Source organism: Falco punctatus (assembly GCF_963210335.1).
Source record: "Falco punctatus genome assembly, chromosome: 11".
Classification (NCBI taxonomy): domain Eukaryota; kingdom Metazoa; phylum Chordata; class Aves; order Falconiformes; family Falconidae; genus Falco; species Falco punctatus.
The window spans coordinates 24,230,334-24,247,140 of record NC_137591.1 but is presented as its reverse complement, the minus strand read 5'-3'; the positions used below and the strand labels follow the sequence as shown (position 1 = coordinate 24,247,140).

Sequence of the window (16,807 nt, the reverse complement as noted above, 5' to 3'; positions counted from 1 at the left end):
AGGTTTCATACATGGTGCTTAAAGATAACACAACTGCTGAGAACACCCTACTCTTTTTCTGCAGACAACAGTGGTCCAGCCTTACTCAAAGTAACTTAGAAATGAATCTCCAGAATTTTTCTTTTTTTCTTTTCCTAAGTAAGGTTTTGAGCTTATCCTAAAACAAAACAAAACAAAGGCCCTCTTCTCTCTTAAAACACCACCAAAAGCAGTTTTACCATAACCAGGAGAAAAGGAGAAAAACTTTTTTCATGAGCTAACTACAAATTTTTGCTTCATTATCTTACGTCATTAAATTCACTGTAGTACTGTGATCTGTCTGCCGACAGCTCTGTCAGGATAGATTGAGAGTGCCAGAAACTTATGAGATAGTACTGACGTCTTCTTGCGAGCAGCAGAAGTGACAGGCCTCCATGGGTGCTGGAAGACAAGAGGCTGGTTCATAGCCTCCATCCTGCTGGCGGCTACCCTAACGTTCAGGGGCTTGTTAGACTAGAAAGGCTGAGCAGGAAGGTGAACTTGAATGCAGATTAACCAAGTGATATGGTTGGTCAAGATTTTCTTTCACTAAAACCATCACATTTTGGCACACTGGTAGTATTCTTCCCCCAAAACCCCGCACGAATTGACACAAAACCCCTCAGAACCAGATTTTGTATCTAGTTTCAGCACAGAGTAAGAATCTCAGGTTTAACACACAATTATAATTAAAAAACCCCTCTACATTAAGAGGATAATTAAAAATGGTGTTGCCTAAACAAACTGATCGTTGTAGTGAGCTGTTTTACTGGACTTTAAAGAATTACTGAAGTTAAATTTTACCTGGAATATCTAATCAATACTAGAATGCATGCAATTATACAAACCTTTATTAAGTTTCAGAAAGCAAGAAATCTTAACAGTGCTTTGACTTAACCTCCCTTCCTGCATTCTACCTCTAGTTTCAGATCAAGGCGGATCAACTATGGCCATGAATCCACAGGGAGCCTGTATTTGCACATTACATCCAATAATATCTGCAAAACAATTCCAGCCTCAAGTGCCCTTTTGGAAACTAGAAGCAACGCAGATTTTCTGCTATTCATTATCAGGCTATAAAACAATGCTACAAGACTGAAAGTGTTCACTTGTCATTCATAAAGGTCAGAAAATCCTTTCTCGTAGCATCTGTTCATCATGCAGTTGTCATCACCCTTACCACCCTTCCCTTATACCCAGGATACCATTGGGGCTACCAATAACAGAATCACTTCTCCTTATTCATTTTGCTAAGTTCTTGTACTGTTTTTACATCTGTAACATTTCCAGTTATTAAGTAAAAAAAAAAAAGCTTTCTCCTACAAAAAAAAAGTTTCTGTAAACTCGTAAGGTCTTAATAATGTGCCAAAATCTTTGTACAATGCAGTATTACAGTTCTGCTTCTCAGAACAGTTTTCTACCTCTACAGCAAACTACAGTCAAAGCAGCGTTGCACTGTACAGTTACACAGTATCCCAGGCATCACTAACAGAGTAAGACGTAATTTAGGGAACATTAAATGTATTTTTTGCTTGTAAATACAAGATAAACGTAAGTAACATCTGATTGAGAAATGTTAAGTGTCCTTAAAACCTTTAAGGATTTTGAATGTATTTCAGTGTAGCAATACTACTGTATGTGTATGGTTGTCCAAGTAAGGAAGATGGCACAAAACCACTGTGTTTTTGGAAGACTCGGTCCACTTACATCACAGGTCAAGATTGATTCAGGCAAATAGTTCAATAAACATTAAATAGGATAGGCAGGTTTTTAAGTTGTCTTACAAACATGAAAGTAACATTTACAGTAAAAAAGCCTCAGTTTTAGATACTGATACTCTAAATCTTGTAAAAAATAAGACCAAGTAAACCCGGGAATACCCCTTCCTCTTCATAAGGACATCAAAAATGGTATCATTAGTTCCTTTCACTGGCACATAATTTTAAAAAATAAGATATTTGAAACATTTGTACACAATGTGTAAAAAAGCCCCCAACCAACTGCCCCCGTTCTACTGAACAGTTCTAATGCCATTATACAAAAAAAAAATTTACGTATTTTAATACAGGTAATTTTTTGTGTAAAGAAAAGCACCAGCAAGTTATTCCCTTCATGCTGAAATAAAAAAAAAAAAGTCAAACCAGAACATTTAACTTCAAACAGTAATTTCTAAGTTTGTAAGATTCTTAGTTCGAGCCCAAGGCCTTTAGAAAACAAACAGTTACATCGATTGGTTCCTATGGAAATGAACGCAGATAACTTTTTGGCAGCCGTGCCTGTGCTGCGGGGCACGCTGGGGAAAGCTTTCCGTTATGAGTCAGTTTCCTATGAGTCTCACAGCCACTTTACCACATGCAAAGCAAACCCAGTTGTTTTATGAATCAAAATACATCCTCGTTACTAAGATGCGTTCAAATACACACTAGGTTGTAGTCCTTTGGTGTAAGTTAATGCTGTCAGTAATACCTAACAGAGAATAAATTGAATAGACAGATATTTTAAGATAAATTGATTCCAAAGTATAGTTTATGTTACCGTCAGTTTAACAAATCGTTTTTTCTTTAGAGGCACAATTTCATATTGACTAAATTTCAAATGCTGAAGAGAATTCAGCTATAGGCAAGTCTTTTTCTGTCTCTATTTTATGCACTGTACACAACTGCCATTTAGAATGAATAAAAGTCTTGGGTTTTCTTTTCTGAGCCACAAAAGAGAAAATCAACAAGAAAACCCAACACAAAAGAAACAACAAATCCTAAGCCAGTCAACTCCTCCTCCTAATTTGTTAACAAGTTATGTGCTTTCTTTTTTTCAGGTGTTTATGACCAGCAGATTGTTCGTTCCCACATGGATAAAGGATATGAATAATGGCTGATTTCAGCAAATAGCTACAAATGCAAAAATAAATCACTTTTAAGGACCTTAAGTGTCATGGGAAAAATCTCTTCTTGCCAAATGGAAAAGCTTTAGCAGGAGAGGCTTAGAAATAAAGAAGCCAAAACTCCTTGTGGGCATTTACCAAAATACTGTGTTCCATTAATGAGAAAATTGTTTATTCATCTGAATTATTCTAGACAGCCAATTATAACATTTAGCCATCTAGGGATGATTAAATTAAATGGATTGCTTTTCTAGTACAGTTATTTTAGAATCATTGGTCACCAAAGAAACAAAAAATTGGGAGCATTTGTTTTCAGTTTTAAGATACCATTCAGTCTTTATATCAGACTGCTTTCACATGAAACTACTTCTAGAAATAACTTTTGGAATTGATTGGGTCAATACACTTCTTTAAGGAAAAGGGTGTTTGCTTAATCGTAAAGCTTTTGGACAGAACATGAGTTATTTACTCACTATAAATATCTTGAAAAAATAGCTTTTTCACTCCATGAGGTAAAGGGAATATTATTGTTATAATTATTTTTTCAAGCTGGTAGTCTGAATGAAGAATTGCTTTGGACTTTTAAGAATTGTTGAGGCCAGGTTCTTAAGAATCCAAAGCACAGTGAATAGAATGTCTTTAGAAGAGTTATATCTGAGCGAGTGCAACATTTCCAGCATTACCTGTGTTTTGCCCACTTTTTTTAGGGGAAAATAGATCATGTTAATGAGACAATGAGACAGCCTGAGAGAAGTGAGGCTGCTGCAGCTCCACTCCCCAGATCCAACCAGTAGTGAGGCTGAAGATATATTCCCGGTAAGCAAGACACATACACAGCCAGCCGCGCAGAGCGCTCACAGCCAGTACCAGCTTCATCCTCTCCCCTCTCTGCCCGAGGAGGACAGAGGTATGCTGGCAAGACCCTTACATATACATATGGCACCACCTCCTTGACAGCTAGTGCGCCTTGATCCCTGATAGCATTTACACACTGGCACCCCTGAGCTCGGTCCAGGTGCTGGCAGCACAGGTCTCTGGCTCCTGGTCCCACCCCAGCAGCTGGCACTTAATCTTGCTCATCTGTTCTCCCCTGTTGCTGGCACCAAGGTGCTCTGGCCCACGATCCCTGGCCAGTTGCTGGCACAATGGACACACAGGTCCCTGGGACCCACAGCCCCACTCCCATGGCTGGCACTTAAGTCTGCTCACCCAGGTCTCTCCTGTTGCTGGCACCGCAGACACCCAGGCCCTCTGATGCACAGCCTTGACTCCAGCTGCTGGCACTCAGGGCTCCCCACTCATACACACCGAACAGGGAGCCCTTTGCCCAGGAGAGAGCTAGATTTAGTTTAATGTAAAGTTACAATGGCCTGCACTGAACAGAAACAGGGCACAGCCAGACAAATATACTGTCCAGCAAAGTATTTACACCTAACTGGCCCCTTTATCCCCTTACCTCTCTATTTTCCCCACACTTGTTCTTCTGCAAAACACCGAAGTTCATCCCTTTCTCCACCTTTACTTCGTCCCCCAATAAGCCTCTTCCCCGGAATCTCACAACGTATCAGTGCTATGCGGCCACTCCACTCAGTCCTAAAGGCGCTTTAGTGTCAGCTCAAAGTGATGGGTTTCCTGCCTGGACCACAGGGCTGAGGCTCTCCTGGGACAGCTCTGGGAGGGGCCTGGGCAGGGTGTCCCCTCGTCCAAGTCCATCATTTCAGTTCCTCACCTGCCTCTCTGTCCCTGGGCTTGTGTAGATGGGCCTTTGAAGGGCTGATGGCTCCTGTGACAGGGCTAGGAATAGCCGGGGAAGGGTATTATTTTAGCTCGTCCACCCTCCCCACCTTTGTTTCCTGCACTCATCTGTGGGTGTGCATATGAACTTTTATCACCCAACCAAACTGCTTCCCTTGATCAACCCTTGCCTCAATAAACTTAATACAGTTAGCTCTGTCCTCCTAATATAAATACAGTGTTTAATAGACCGGAGTAACACAGAGTGATTTTTAAGGTAGGCAATAGTCTTTTAAAATGGGAACAATATTCCATAGTATATATATATAAAAATACATATTAATAGTTATATATATAAATATCTATATAACAAAAAACCCACCAAACATCCATCTTCTGCAGAATGCCAATGTCATGATCCCACCTTACAGAGCCAGGAAGTTTTAATCTGACAGTTTTATCAAACACACTTGCAGTGCCCTCAGTGGTTCAGGTAATTTACAGTAAGACTTGGCCTTCCCTAGGCCATCTTCAGCATTAGGAAGGTATTGCTGGATATAAAATTCTCATATATACTAAGAAACACATAATGGTTTGGCATGCAAGAGAAGAATACCCTCTTGCACCCCTCTTACCCAGAATCTACTTCCATTTAAAATGCATGCAGTCTCACAGCTGGGGCAAAGATACAGGTACCCATGCCACGGCTCCCGGAGCAACTGAGTGGCTGTCTTACCAGTCCACTTGCAAGCAAAACACTGTACTACTATGCAGTCCCCTGGGATCTGCCAAGTAGCTTGCTATTTGTAAAGCCTTAAGATTCTCAGAAGAAAATTATTCTTGCTACACAGAAATGTAGTCTTCTTGATTGGTTTAGGTCTGCGCAGCTGAAGTGTCAACCAATACGGTTTACTCATGTCTTTTGTTTTAGTGTCTCTACTGAAGACACAAAAATATAAACAAGATCACCCAACAAAGAGATCCTTCACTTTCAAATTAAACTAAAATCCTTACTGCTAAGTTGATAATGAAAGTAAAACCCAACACAGACAAATCTGAAATAAGCACAGGTATTTAAAAGCAAATAAAACAACATCTAGCACCAACCCCAGTAGCAATTTTATTACAGTGTATTCTGTGCATCTAATGCACATAACATCCATGTGGATCCATGTGGTCCAAGCACATACCAATTCCAACCTTACTACCATCTTTAAAGAACGATGAGCTACACAGGAGCAAAACATGTTCAGTATAACTTTTCAAATGCCAAATTATACTTTAAATTGTTATTTGATAACCAGAATGCTAAATTTAGTCTTCATATAGAAAGATGCATCTCTGGCAGATTGAGATGATGCTCTGAGCTCTAAAGTATACACTGCAGTAATAAACTTACGCAAAGCTTCAATTTAATTCTTATATTCAGGAATAGTTTACTTTTCCTTTAATATTCTGTGCTTCCTCCATGCCTGAGGCATATAAGAAGATACATCCTCTCCAGCAAAAACATTTTTCCTAAGCCTTGCAAAAAAAAACCCCAACAACAAAACCAGTCATTTACAAACAGAGCTTCAATGTTTCACAAATTTCAGCTCTAAGCAAACCAGCAAACAGCTGGTTCTGCGGGAAGAGCTTCACTTGTTTACAGTGCACAACTCCCCAGTTAATTTGCTGTTAGCGCATGCAAAACTAACAGAGCAATCATTTTTTATTCCACATGTTTTTACTCATCATAAACAGGTTAAATCTGTAAGTAGCAACATTTCATGTCTAGTATTTCTTATAAAATACGTATAAACTGATCATCACATGGAAATAGAGCTGCTTTGGAGTACTTTTACTTATGAAAAACTGCTGGTTACAGACAAATGCAGACCTGAAAGAGAATTAGCACTGTGAAGGGCAAACTGCGTTAGCGGACTGTAGCCAGCAGTTCAAAGGAAGTGATTGTTTCCCTCTGGTGAACATTTGCGAGGCTGTTATCTGCAGCATCGTGTCCAGTTTTGGGGCCCTCTCAGTAGAAGTGGCACTGATAAACTGAAGCAAGTCCAGGGGGTGTGAGATGAGGGTCCGGAGTCAGGGATGAGGGGGATGAAGCACCTGATGCAGAAGCTGGGAGCATGGGATTTTTACAGTCTGAAGAAGAGGTGAAGGAAGATCTAATCGCTATCTTCAGCCATCTTTATTGGCTTAGAGAGAAGATGGCGCCAGATGTTTCTTAGTGGGGAGCAGAGAAAGGAACAGAGGCAGTAACAAGAGAAATTCCAAGAAAATCAGGGGAAACAAATGTTCACAATAAAACTGGTGAAGCAGAGGGGCAGGTTGTCTACAAAGACTGGAATCCCCGTTCTCATGGATTTTCTAAAGTTGACAGGATAAAGCTCTGAGCTTCCTGATCTAACTGAAGTTAGTCTTGCATGAAGCAAGAAGCTGGACTACATGATCTCTGCCACTCCCCCCGCCCCCCCAGTTATTCCATGAACAGAAATAGTCCTTAAAATTTGACAGCAATCAGGTGCTACGGTGCTTGCAAATAGCAAGTTTATGACAGCAAAATGCTGTGCTCCATGCACTGTGCTGGGGTGGGGAAACAAATTCAACAACACCACCAGCTCTTTTAAACCAAAGTGCCTATTTCTCCTGCACAAGCCAGGTGTATTAAGTGTAAAAGCTTTTTCCCTCAGTCCCTCCCCTTCAACAGCTGCCTGCCGCCTGCCATGCATCTCTTTCCAGAAGCTTTTTCCTGAAAAGCTAGCGGTTGCTGTATCTTACCAATACTTACAGTAAAAAAAGTGTCACAAGAATGAGCCCTTTTCATATCTGCAATAATCATTTACGTCCCATGCAAAATGCAGTCTCTACAAATGTTTTATCCCCTGTTGTAGTCCAGAGATGGCCCTCTTCCTATCTAATTTTTTCTTTACTCCATTGATTAATTCTTTGATTTTCTTCCAATCTATTTGAGAGATCTTATTTCTTCATCTCTCTTTATTTCCACAGTTACTCTTCCACCTTTACCATCAACTTTTCCATTAATATTCTAGCCTTAGTTTCTGCCCCTTCTGCCTTGTCCAGAATATCCATACCAATCCTTGTACATCACATGACCTTTCTCAAGCATATTCTCCAAATCTGTGATCTGTTAAATTTTATTGTAACTATTAATAAAAGGCCAAAGAGCTACCTCTTTTAACTACATTAAAAAAATAATAAATTGTAATTTGTGGAAAGAACTTCCCCTTCTTATCTCTTCCTCTCTACAGAGGAGGACAGGTTCTGGAAGCGGCTCAACCAACAGCCTCTTCTCAACTGAGAAATCATTGAGTGGACATTTGGAAATCTGAAAAGAGCAGCTACAAAATTGCAAGGCAGGATTTTTATCCCATTGCAGATTTGCCTCACAGCACTTGAACATACTTTATTTCAGTTTATCCAACTGCAAATCTGGTTACAGCTGAAGAAGCTATTAGAAGTAGCATTATCCACTAGCAACTCTGAGGACAGGACATACACCATACAGGAAGATCGTGTTCAGGGTGTGAGACAGGGAAAGTAATTCCATGTGACAGGTATGTTTTTCTAACAAGTACTTTTGTCTAAAAACAGAAAGCTGGTTAAGCTATGTTATCAGAAGAAATCTTCCCTCTGAAATGCAATAGCAGTGACAGGGAAAACAATGGTGAAAAAGCAATTTGAAGAGTCCAGTGAGGCAGAAAATGTACTTGCTGGAGTCACAAAAGCTGGATGTAGTTTTAGGCAGTTGGGAAGGAGGTAGGCAAGCATCACTGGAAGTAAGAAGTACTTATTACCTGAAAGATAAGAAATCAGTTTTTACAGAAGACAATTATCTACTCTAGCCTGTATCTATTAGAAATAAGAATATATTCACGCAAGTAATGCAAGATCTCTGAGACTGCCTCTCAGGACTCAAGAGTGTGCTGTACATGAAAAAAAAACACCAACCACTTTCCCTGAATTTGTTGGAGAATAAAATGTTTTGATGAAAAAGTTAAAGAGTTCTCAGCCACTCCTAATCTCTCTGTCACACAGATACCAATCATAATCAGCTGCTTGCTTTTGAATGTTGTTTTGTAAAAGAACAAAGAGAGAAGCATCGGCAGTCTACAGTGCCAGAAATCAGATCTCAAAGGCAAGGGAATAAGACCAAACTGAAGACCGCAGTCATAAGAACACATCAACCAAGAAGTCCTTCCCTTGAGTGGGGTGCGGGCAGAAATCAACCTAATAATATAACTACTGGGCTTACAGGTGCTGTAGCCTGAATCTGTAGAGTGCAGCTTTGAAAGTACACCCTCAAGATCCTTTACTTTCCAAAACTACTTTGATTTCCTCATATCCCTTCTGTTCTTTTGCTGCTGGTTGAGCAACAACTCAGCCTATGAGCAGTTATCTGCTCTAGGGGCCCATCAATTATTTCTTCAACCTACTAAAATGAAGGCAGTTACAGTCAGCCTATACTTTCAGTATATTTATGTCTGCATCAGACTGGCCTCAAATAAATATGGTTAGTATATAGTCAAGTCAATACTTCAAAATACTATTTTTCAGTTCAAAATATTCATAGGTGTAATTCAGCCCTGGAATAATCTTCTGTCCTTTCATGGTGCACTAGACATTATGTGCACAGTATTTCATGACCAGGCAGCGTATAGATACATAGTATCCTGGAACCTGCACAAGTATCCTGTATTAATGTATCTAATTTCAAAAAGAGATATCTATTATATTGGCCCAAGGAAAGATAGAAACGCAGAAAGACACCTTTCCACATAGGAAGCCAGGCTTCTTAAGATAGAAAGTTTTCTAAGTGAAAATGACGTTTGTTAGTATAGCTTTACATACATCCACAGGCTATTTTCTGAAAAGCCACCCTCTGTTATAAAATCTAAAAATAGTGTTGTAAAGATCCAGAAGTCAAATTAGAAAGAAATTTCAGAAAGGCGAGGACAGGAATTACACGGCGTGGCTGTCAGTTTACTAAAACAAGCAAATAAAGCTTCCCTCCTCCCACAACTCCCTTCAAGGTTTTCCATGTTGCAGAGTCAAAGCTCATAACCTATTAACTCTCCCGAGAATTTCAGGGTCCCGTTCTTGCACACACACTCAAACACTTCCCCCCCAGTTTAAACATTGCTACTACTTGGCTGTTCAATGTTCTTTGATCAAAATATTATTTGACAGTACCAGATTACTTTTAAGAAGTTGAATTCTAGGTAATTAAACATTTAGCATTATAATACAGAATTTTCTTTTCCTACAATAAATATTCACAAATGTACATAGGGAAGTTTCGAACAGAAGTTTTCAAATTGAAGTCCTAAGAAACTACATACAAACACAAAAAAATCACAGTGATATGTAAACAATTAATATGGTTGCTATTTACACACAAAATATCACTATTATTACGCTATGTACTGCATGATATGAGCTGGTTTTATCTGATCACAGATTTTCTATACTCTCAGGCACACATCCGTGGCAGCCAGAAAAGTCATTGGACTGACCAGTCCCCAATAACATGGACCATATCTTCATAACTTATTTCTTACATATCTTTCTCAATAAAGATCTGAGAAGTGAAAAAAATATTTTTCAGTAGTTTGTACTTCCATCTGTCTTCTTTTTGTCCCACTTCAACATTCAGAGGGATGATGTCGGTATCACACTGCTTGCAGGATCAGGGCTTTAAGCGTTCATACGGCGTGATTCACACAGGGCTGAAAAGATGACTACTGCTTGAATCTGTTTTCATTACAACTAACTACATATAGGCCTTTATCCCAATGCTGCCAGCCTGTGTTTTTATGACATTTTTCTCAATGAGTAAACTTTGGAAAGAAAAAGCTAATAATGTTAGCCTGGTTTATAACTTGTCAATATGACTATATTTTTGTTTGGGGTTTTGTTTTTTTTTTTACTTTTTCTTTTTTTCGGAGGGAGCTGTTAAGGCAAGAGGCAGCAGGGTATTGGCTTGTATCAGCACCAACCTGAGAACTTTATTCTCAATAACTTCTCCCAAAATAATTATGGTTCACTAGATCTCAGTCAGTAACAAAACTAAAAGCTATTAAGAAGACCCAGTCAGTTTTCCCCTGTATTACACAATATTTGAAGTGAGTTTGTGTATTACTTTCTGAAACACGCTGGAGTTCTCGAGACTTCTTTTATAAAGCTACAAAGATCACTACCCTAAGGATATGACTTCCAGCTCACAGTGAATCTAATAAATGCATGCAACTAGAAGACGATGGCCATTAAGAAAAGTTTTCAACTGACAAGTTATGAAATTCTGCCACTCTGATGTTAACTTAATTTCTTCCTTATTTATTCAGACCACTGCTGAATCACACTGTGAAAATTCATCTGTTAATTCTTAAGCCAAGAGCAAAGACACTCCCTTCAACTGGCACTGAAGGATCACTGCAGAAGAATTCTTTACCTTCCTACCAGCATACCTCAACGCTTCTCAGTCCAGCAGGAATAGACCAGTTATACCCACAGGGGCTCTGATATACCAGCCATATGTTTCACTGCTATTCTTATTTTTAAGCCGTACCCCCAGAACAAAAAAATGGAAGAATTTCAAAGCTTTTTTGACTCCAGCACAATACTTCAACACAGTTTTTACACAGTCACACTTCCACGGACACTTCCTACCTCCTATCATGCATATTTTACTCTAATGCACTGTTCACATTCATCAAGATATGCATGTACACTTTCAAGCTTTCAATTTTAGCATTGTAAACAGGCAAGGCAAAAAAGGCTAAGATTACAACAATGTATCAAAAACATCTGCTCAGCAGAAATCAACTCCTTCAAAATATAGGTACTGTCCAGAAGATGTATGTCATCCTGTGAAAACGACTTCAAGGCAGGAAGGGCTGCATTAGGACAGTAATGGCACATTAGTGCCTAAAATCATTATAATCATCATCACCATCTATTACTCATGAAGGAGTCACTCACAAGAAAAATATTGAAGAAAAAAGAGAGGCATGAAATGAGAACAGAACACTGATGAGTTGAAGACCCTCCAACCATACAGAAAAAAAAATACCTTCAATTATACATGCTAGTGTAACAGAATGGTTAAATAAGGAGGTTTAGGCCACAGTTCCATTTTTATGGTCTTTATTCTTCTTGATGAATTATATTTACAGAATCAAAAGCAGATAATTTAGCAAGCTCTGTAACAGCAGTATATTTAGTAAGAAAATAACTTAATATTTATAGATTTGTTACCAATTTCTGTCTGCTCTCAGAATTATACGAGACATTTTTCAGTAAATCCTTTCTGTAATAACATTAACGTAATATAATAACGCATACAACATGAACAAGCATAACAGGAGGGTAGTCTCCTCCTCGCCAGACCTGAAGCCACAACACACCCTCCCTATTGACAGGGTTCTGCCTCTGCCTGGTACCGGGGTAAAATGGACCCACTGGCCCTCTGCTTACCCACCGCTACCAGCGGGTGGGGAAGGCACCGTCACAGCACGACAGCTCTATTGGTGAGACGCAAAAGAAGAAATTAAAGAAAGAAAAAGGAAAAGGACACCTGCTACACTTGCCCTGCAGAACGAAGCACGAACAAAGTCAGTAACGTGTATGACCTGAATATGTTCAGGAGCTAAGAGAGAATTTTTCCACGAAACTGGTAACTCTCCATGTAAACACCCACAGAACGAAACATTAAAGTCGCACGACTCACGTTCACAGGGGACAGCTCTGACTTCAGACTCGGTGGCAAAAAATTTCTTCCCCTCCCGTTACCCGCCCGGCCAGCAGGCTTCATAGCTCGTGGCGTTACGGCACAAGCGACCGGTTTCTCCAGCACAACTCCCTCCGCTGACGGATTCGTTTCCCCCGTTACTCAGTGCTTAAGACCCTCAACATTGACTTTAAAGCCTGGTGCCTTCAAGCTGCGAGCAGCCAGGCGGATGAGGCGCTCTCACACCTGCCCTCCCGCCGCTGGCGCCGGCAGCGCGGTCGAGAGGCAGGACAGCCCGGCCGCCGGCTGCGGGAGCTCCCGCCCAGGGGAACGGCCAGCAGCGCGCCCGCAGCCGCCAGAAGCCCCGGGGCAGCCGCCCCCTCCCCGCCGCGGGAGCGGACTGCGCGGCGGCCGGCCGCCCTGCCGCGGGCGGGACGCGGCTTTGCAGGGGCGCGGAGCGGAGCCCGTCGGCAAGGGGCGGCCCGGCCGGGGCTGCCCACGGGGCAGCGGGCGCCCCAGCAGCCGCTCGGGCCGCGGACCCCGGAGGCACCTACCGGGAGGACTCTCCGCTGAAGCTGCCCCCGTCCAGCAGCCGCACCTTGCAGAAGAGGATGCCGTTGACGAAGGGCACGGAGGAGAGCTCGTCCAGCTCCAGCTCCACGCGGAACTTGAACTTCTTCTTCTTCATCATGATGAAGGCCATGGGCCGGCGGCTCGCCAGGCGCCGCGCCCGGTCAGCGCCGCGCAGCTGCTCCCCTCCGCGCCGAGCGCCCGGCGCCGCGCCGCTCCCATGCCCGGAGCGAGGGCAGCACCGCCGGGCCGGGCCGCTCCCAGCGCAGCCCCTGCCGGCCGCCGCGCCTCCCGGCCAGAGCTTACATGGCAGCGGGCGCCTCCCTTTCAAATCCGCCCGCCTCCGCTCCGCCCGCTGCCGGCAACGGCTGCCGGCGGGGCGCGGCCAGCAGGAGCCCTGCGCTGGCACCGCCGAGCCCCGTCCGCCGCACCACGGGCCGGGCGGTGCCGCCGCGAGGTGGCCTAACCGGGGGCCGGCGTGCCTGCCCCGCGCGGCGGAAGGGCTGCGGAGGAGGGACGTGGCGGCCGCCCCGGCGGCGCGGAGCTTGTGCGATCCACCCCCGGCAGCCTCCCGCCTCCCCGGGACCGGGCTGGGGCGGGGGGCGCGCCCCGCCGTGGAGGCCTGCGGCCTTCGCGCATCTCACGTCAGTTAAGTGTATCGTTTCGAAGAACATGAAGAAAACATCGTTTAGACGTCGAAATCTCGACTCTGAGTTTAGGTTCTTTCTACTCCAAGTCAGACCTTGCAGGGTCTCTCACAGCAGTTCTGCCGGTGATTCACAACTAGCCCCACTTTCGATGCGAGACACAGATGCCCGTAGCCTGGTGAAGAAGGAGACGTGCACACATCTGTGTTCGGTTTGGGAACAGCCCTGTGGCACAGATGATCACGGTCCCACACAGGCAGCGCTTCTGTATGAGGCGCAGTCCAACACCAGCGTGTGCGCTGCAGGGAACAGCTTTGCCTCAACAGCCCCCTTACAGGAGGCTAGTGCACAAAGCGAGCTCCCAGCGAGCCCCACCAGCAGATCAGTTTCCTCTTTAGTGTTGTGCAAGAAAGCTCTGACACATAGTGTGTCTTCCCACAACAGAGCATTATTCACGTGGTAAGAAAAGGAATTGTAAGATTACACATGCAGTATGATGCTGAGCCCCTGAAACCTTGATGCAGCTTGTGAGTGTATTGCTGCCCCTCATTCAGGATAAATATGTAAAAATGGATTTTGCGTGGAATACATACCAGATGAAAAGAGGCATCACAAGTGATGTGTGGCTAAGTACACCCAAATGTACAACAACTGCCCTGTAGCATAATCCTAGGAAAAAAAAGGAAGTAGCAAAGAGTAGAAAAACATAAAAGCAGAGCGCCTCGAATAGGAGTGCTCTTGCTTTTTATGTCCTACAGCATCCAGGGCATAAGAAGTATTTATATAGCCAGTTTTCCAGTAAAGCAGACTACAAGGGTAGTTCTGACTCCATTACCAGTTTCATGTTCCTAACAAAAAGCTTCCCTCCAAAACTCCCAAATGTCAAGTAATCACTGGCTCTGAAAGGAGCTATTTAAACAGAGTAAAATTTATATGACAACATCTTTGATGGCCTGTACCTAGGAATTTCCACCTTAAGAGCACTTCTTCAGTCTGTGCTACAGTAGTTTTGAAAGTTGTTTCCCTAACTGACTGTAACAGCCTACAGCATATCATATAAGGCATTTCTTAGAGCACTGTATTAATCAGCAATCTTAAGAGGCAGAAAGTAAAAGGTTGTCAGCAGCTGAACAGGGTGAATTAATGTCAAGTTACACCAAGTTTTTTTTTTCCCTTTCAAGGCTAAAAACGCAATTACAGAGGTTTTTTTTAAGACAGATGTTTCTGGTTAATGGAAGACATTACCATATTTAACCATAAAATCCCATGTAATTAAGATCTAGAAAGAAAAACAGGGTTGAAGAACCAGGGTGGGGTGGGTGCATGGGTGTGTCTGTGTAACAAACAAACCCAAAAGAACAACCAACCCCCCCAAAGAGCCTATGAGATAAATTATCCATTAGAAATTAAATAAATACAATTGGCCTAGCTATTGTACAACATGTAAAAAAATTTTGAATCCATTCACATTTAGCTAGAAGAGAAGTAGATTAGAGTAATCTTCATAAATTATCAAAGCCTACAGATTAGTATACATCCTTTGAGTAGCTCCCTATACTAGTAGCTCCCCTCTATCACTGAGCTTCTCAGGAAGGTTTAGGAGTTTATATGCTGAGTGCACCAACACGCTGTAATGATCCTGACCAGCCTCACCTGGGTCCTCACCCACACTCTGCCCCGGGGCCCATTTAAGCTCAGCTCTGAGCCCTCAATTGTTTGAGCCTTGTTATAGCTTTGCCTGTTTGTTGGGCAGTTGCTCTGCTGTAGTCCTGGCTGCCCCTTGTTGCAGATGCTGACCTGGAGACCGACTTCCTAGATTGATCTCAGGCTTCTCTTAGAGTTGCAAATGTGTCTGACTGCTGTTGCTGGGCCCTGAGCTGTGTTGCATGCAGGACCTGCCTTGCTGCTGCGCATGCTGGCTCTCCTTATTCCGGTACTGTACCCCTGCTCTGCTGCCTGTGTTCCTGCACTCAGCTTCCTGCTCTCGGGGTGCCCTTGCTGTGCCCTGCCATCCTGAGATATTAGCTGCTAGAACAAAGAAAAGGGGGGTTGTCCAGTGACTTTAGAAGGTTTGATTCAAATGTAGTCCTTGTCCAAAAAAGCTTAGCTCTATTTGAAGCTATATTTATGTTCTGACACTGATGACTTGCAAAAGTCTTCTATATTGAGTATAACCTTCTTGATCAGAAAGAGTCAAAGTCAAAAGTGTCAGAAGTATAGATTTCTAAATATATTTAGAATCTTTAATCAGAAGATTCTCAAAGAAGCAGAGGAGTTTTTAAAAAAAGGATAAACACTGTGGGTAATGATACAATCTTGTGTTGTCATTTATGTCAAGTGTCTGCAAGTTTAAAGCACCGGAGTTGTATTTTAGAAGAAATTCATAAATCTTTAAAGAAGTTGGATGTTACTCAAGAAGGTACAAAACCTCAAAGACTCAAGAAAAATCAGTATTTTTCAAAATACCACAGTTAGATCAGGGTAAAACAAATAATTCAAAAGGTGTTTGCTTTCCTGAAAAGTGTAAGATTTTAATCATAAAATGGCAGTAATTAACAAGGAACTTGCTTAAGAGACAGGTGAAGCCCAGGTGTCTGGGTTTTTTAAAAACCTCAGAGCACTAGTTTGTATATCATTCTTGAAAGTGGTGCTGATGTGACCTGTGTTCATTCACTCAGCCTGTCTGTTTTCTGCAGCAGCACTCTGACCTGTTGCTCTTTTTTCTGAGTGGTGGCATCAGAAAAGTATCGAAATGTTTCCTAGATTTGGCTTTAGATGGATTAGTGCTCTTGATCTGATGTAAGGTCTGGGCTACAACCTCTACCCAGGTCAGTGCTTCCAGCAGCAGTAAGCACTCTGTCTTGGTCATGGAAGAGATTGATTTGGGTGTCTGAAGCTAAATTAAACTAAAGAGTGAGCTCAGTGGGAGCTAAATAGAGTGTGGGTAAGTAAACTATAATCATGACGCTTTTCATGCCACTTTAAGAAATATGTGATGAAGTCTCAGTCCTCCAAATGTTTGTACATGTTTAGTGCAAAGCCCCAGGAGTACTCTGATTACCCTCGGAATGATCGCTGCCCTCGTGTGGCATGGCTATTTAAAGCTGTACTGTAAAAGCTCAGGTAACAGCCCCAATCCTATGAGGTGGTCTGTGCCCTCCAAAATGGTGACATGTCACAGGAAAAGTTGGAACACAGCTGAAGCATACCCAG

General features: G+C 42.5%; 1 protein-coding gene across 3 annotated transcripts in view; it reads right to left on the bottom strand.

The window, feature by feature from the left end:
- The window catches only part of EEIG2 (EEIG family member 2), a 30,131-nt gene extending 16,606 nt beyond the window's left edge, over positions 1-13,525 (bottom strand). Inside the window, exon 1 of one of the 3 annotated variants that reach the window (XM_080407233.1) lies at positions 12,932-13,525. In XM_080407233.1, coding sequence (XP_080263359.1) covers positions 12,932-13,080 — 149 coding nt within the window. In that variant the 5' untranslated portion in view covers positions 13,081-13,525. Of the gene's footprint in view, positions 1-12,377; positions 12,866-12,931 lie in introns of those variants that run through there. The other 2 variants (XM_080407232.1, XM_080407234.1) reach the window with 2 other exon arrangements.
- Between the last annotated feature and the right edge of the window lie 3,282 nt (positions 13,526-16,807).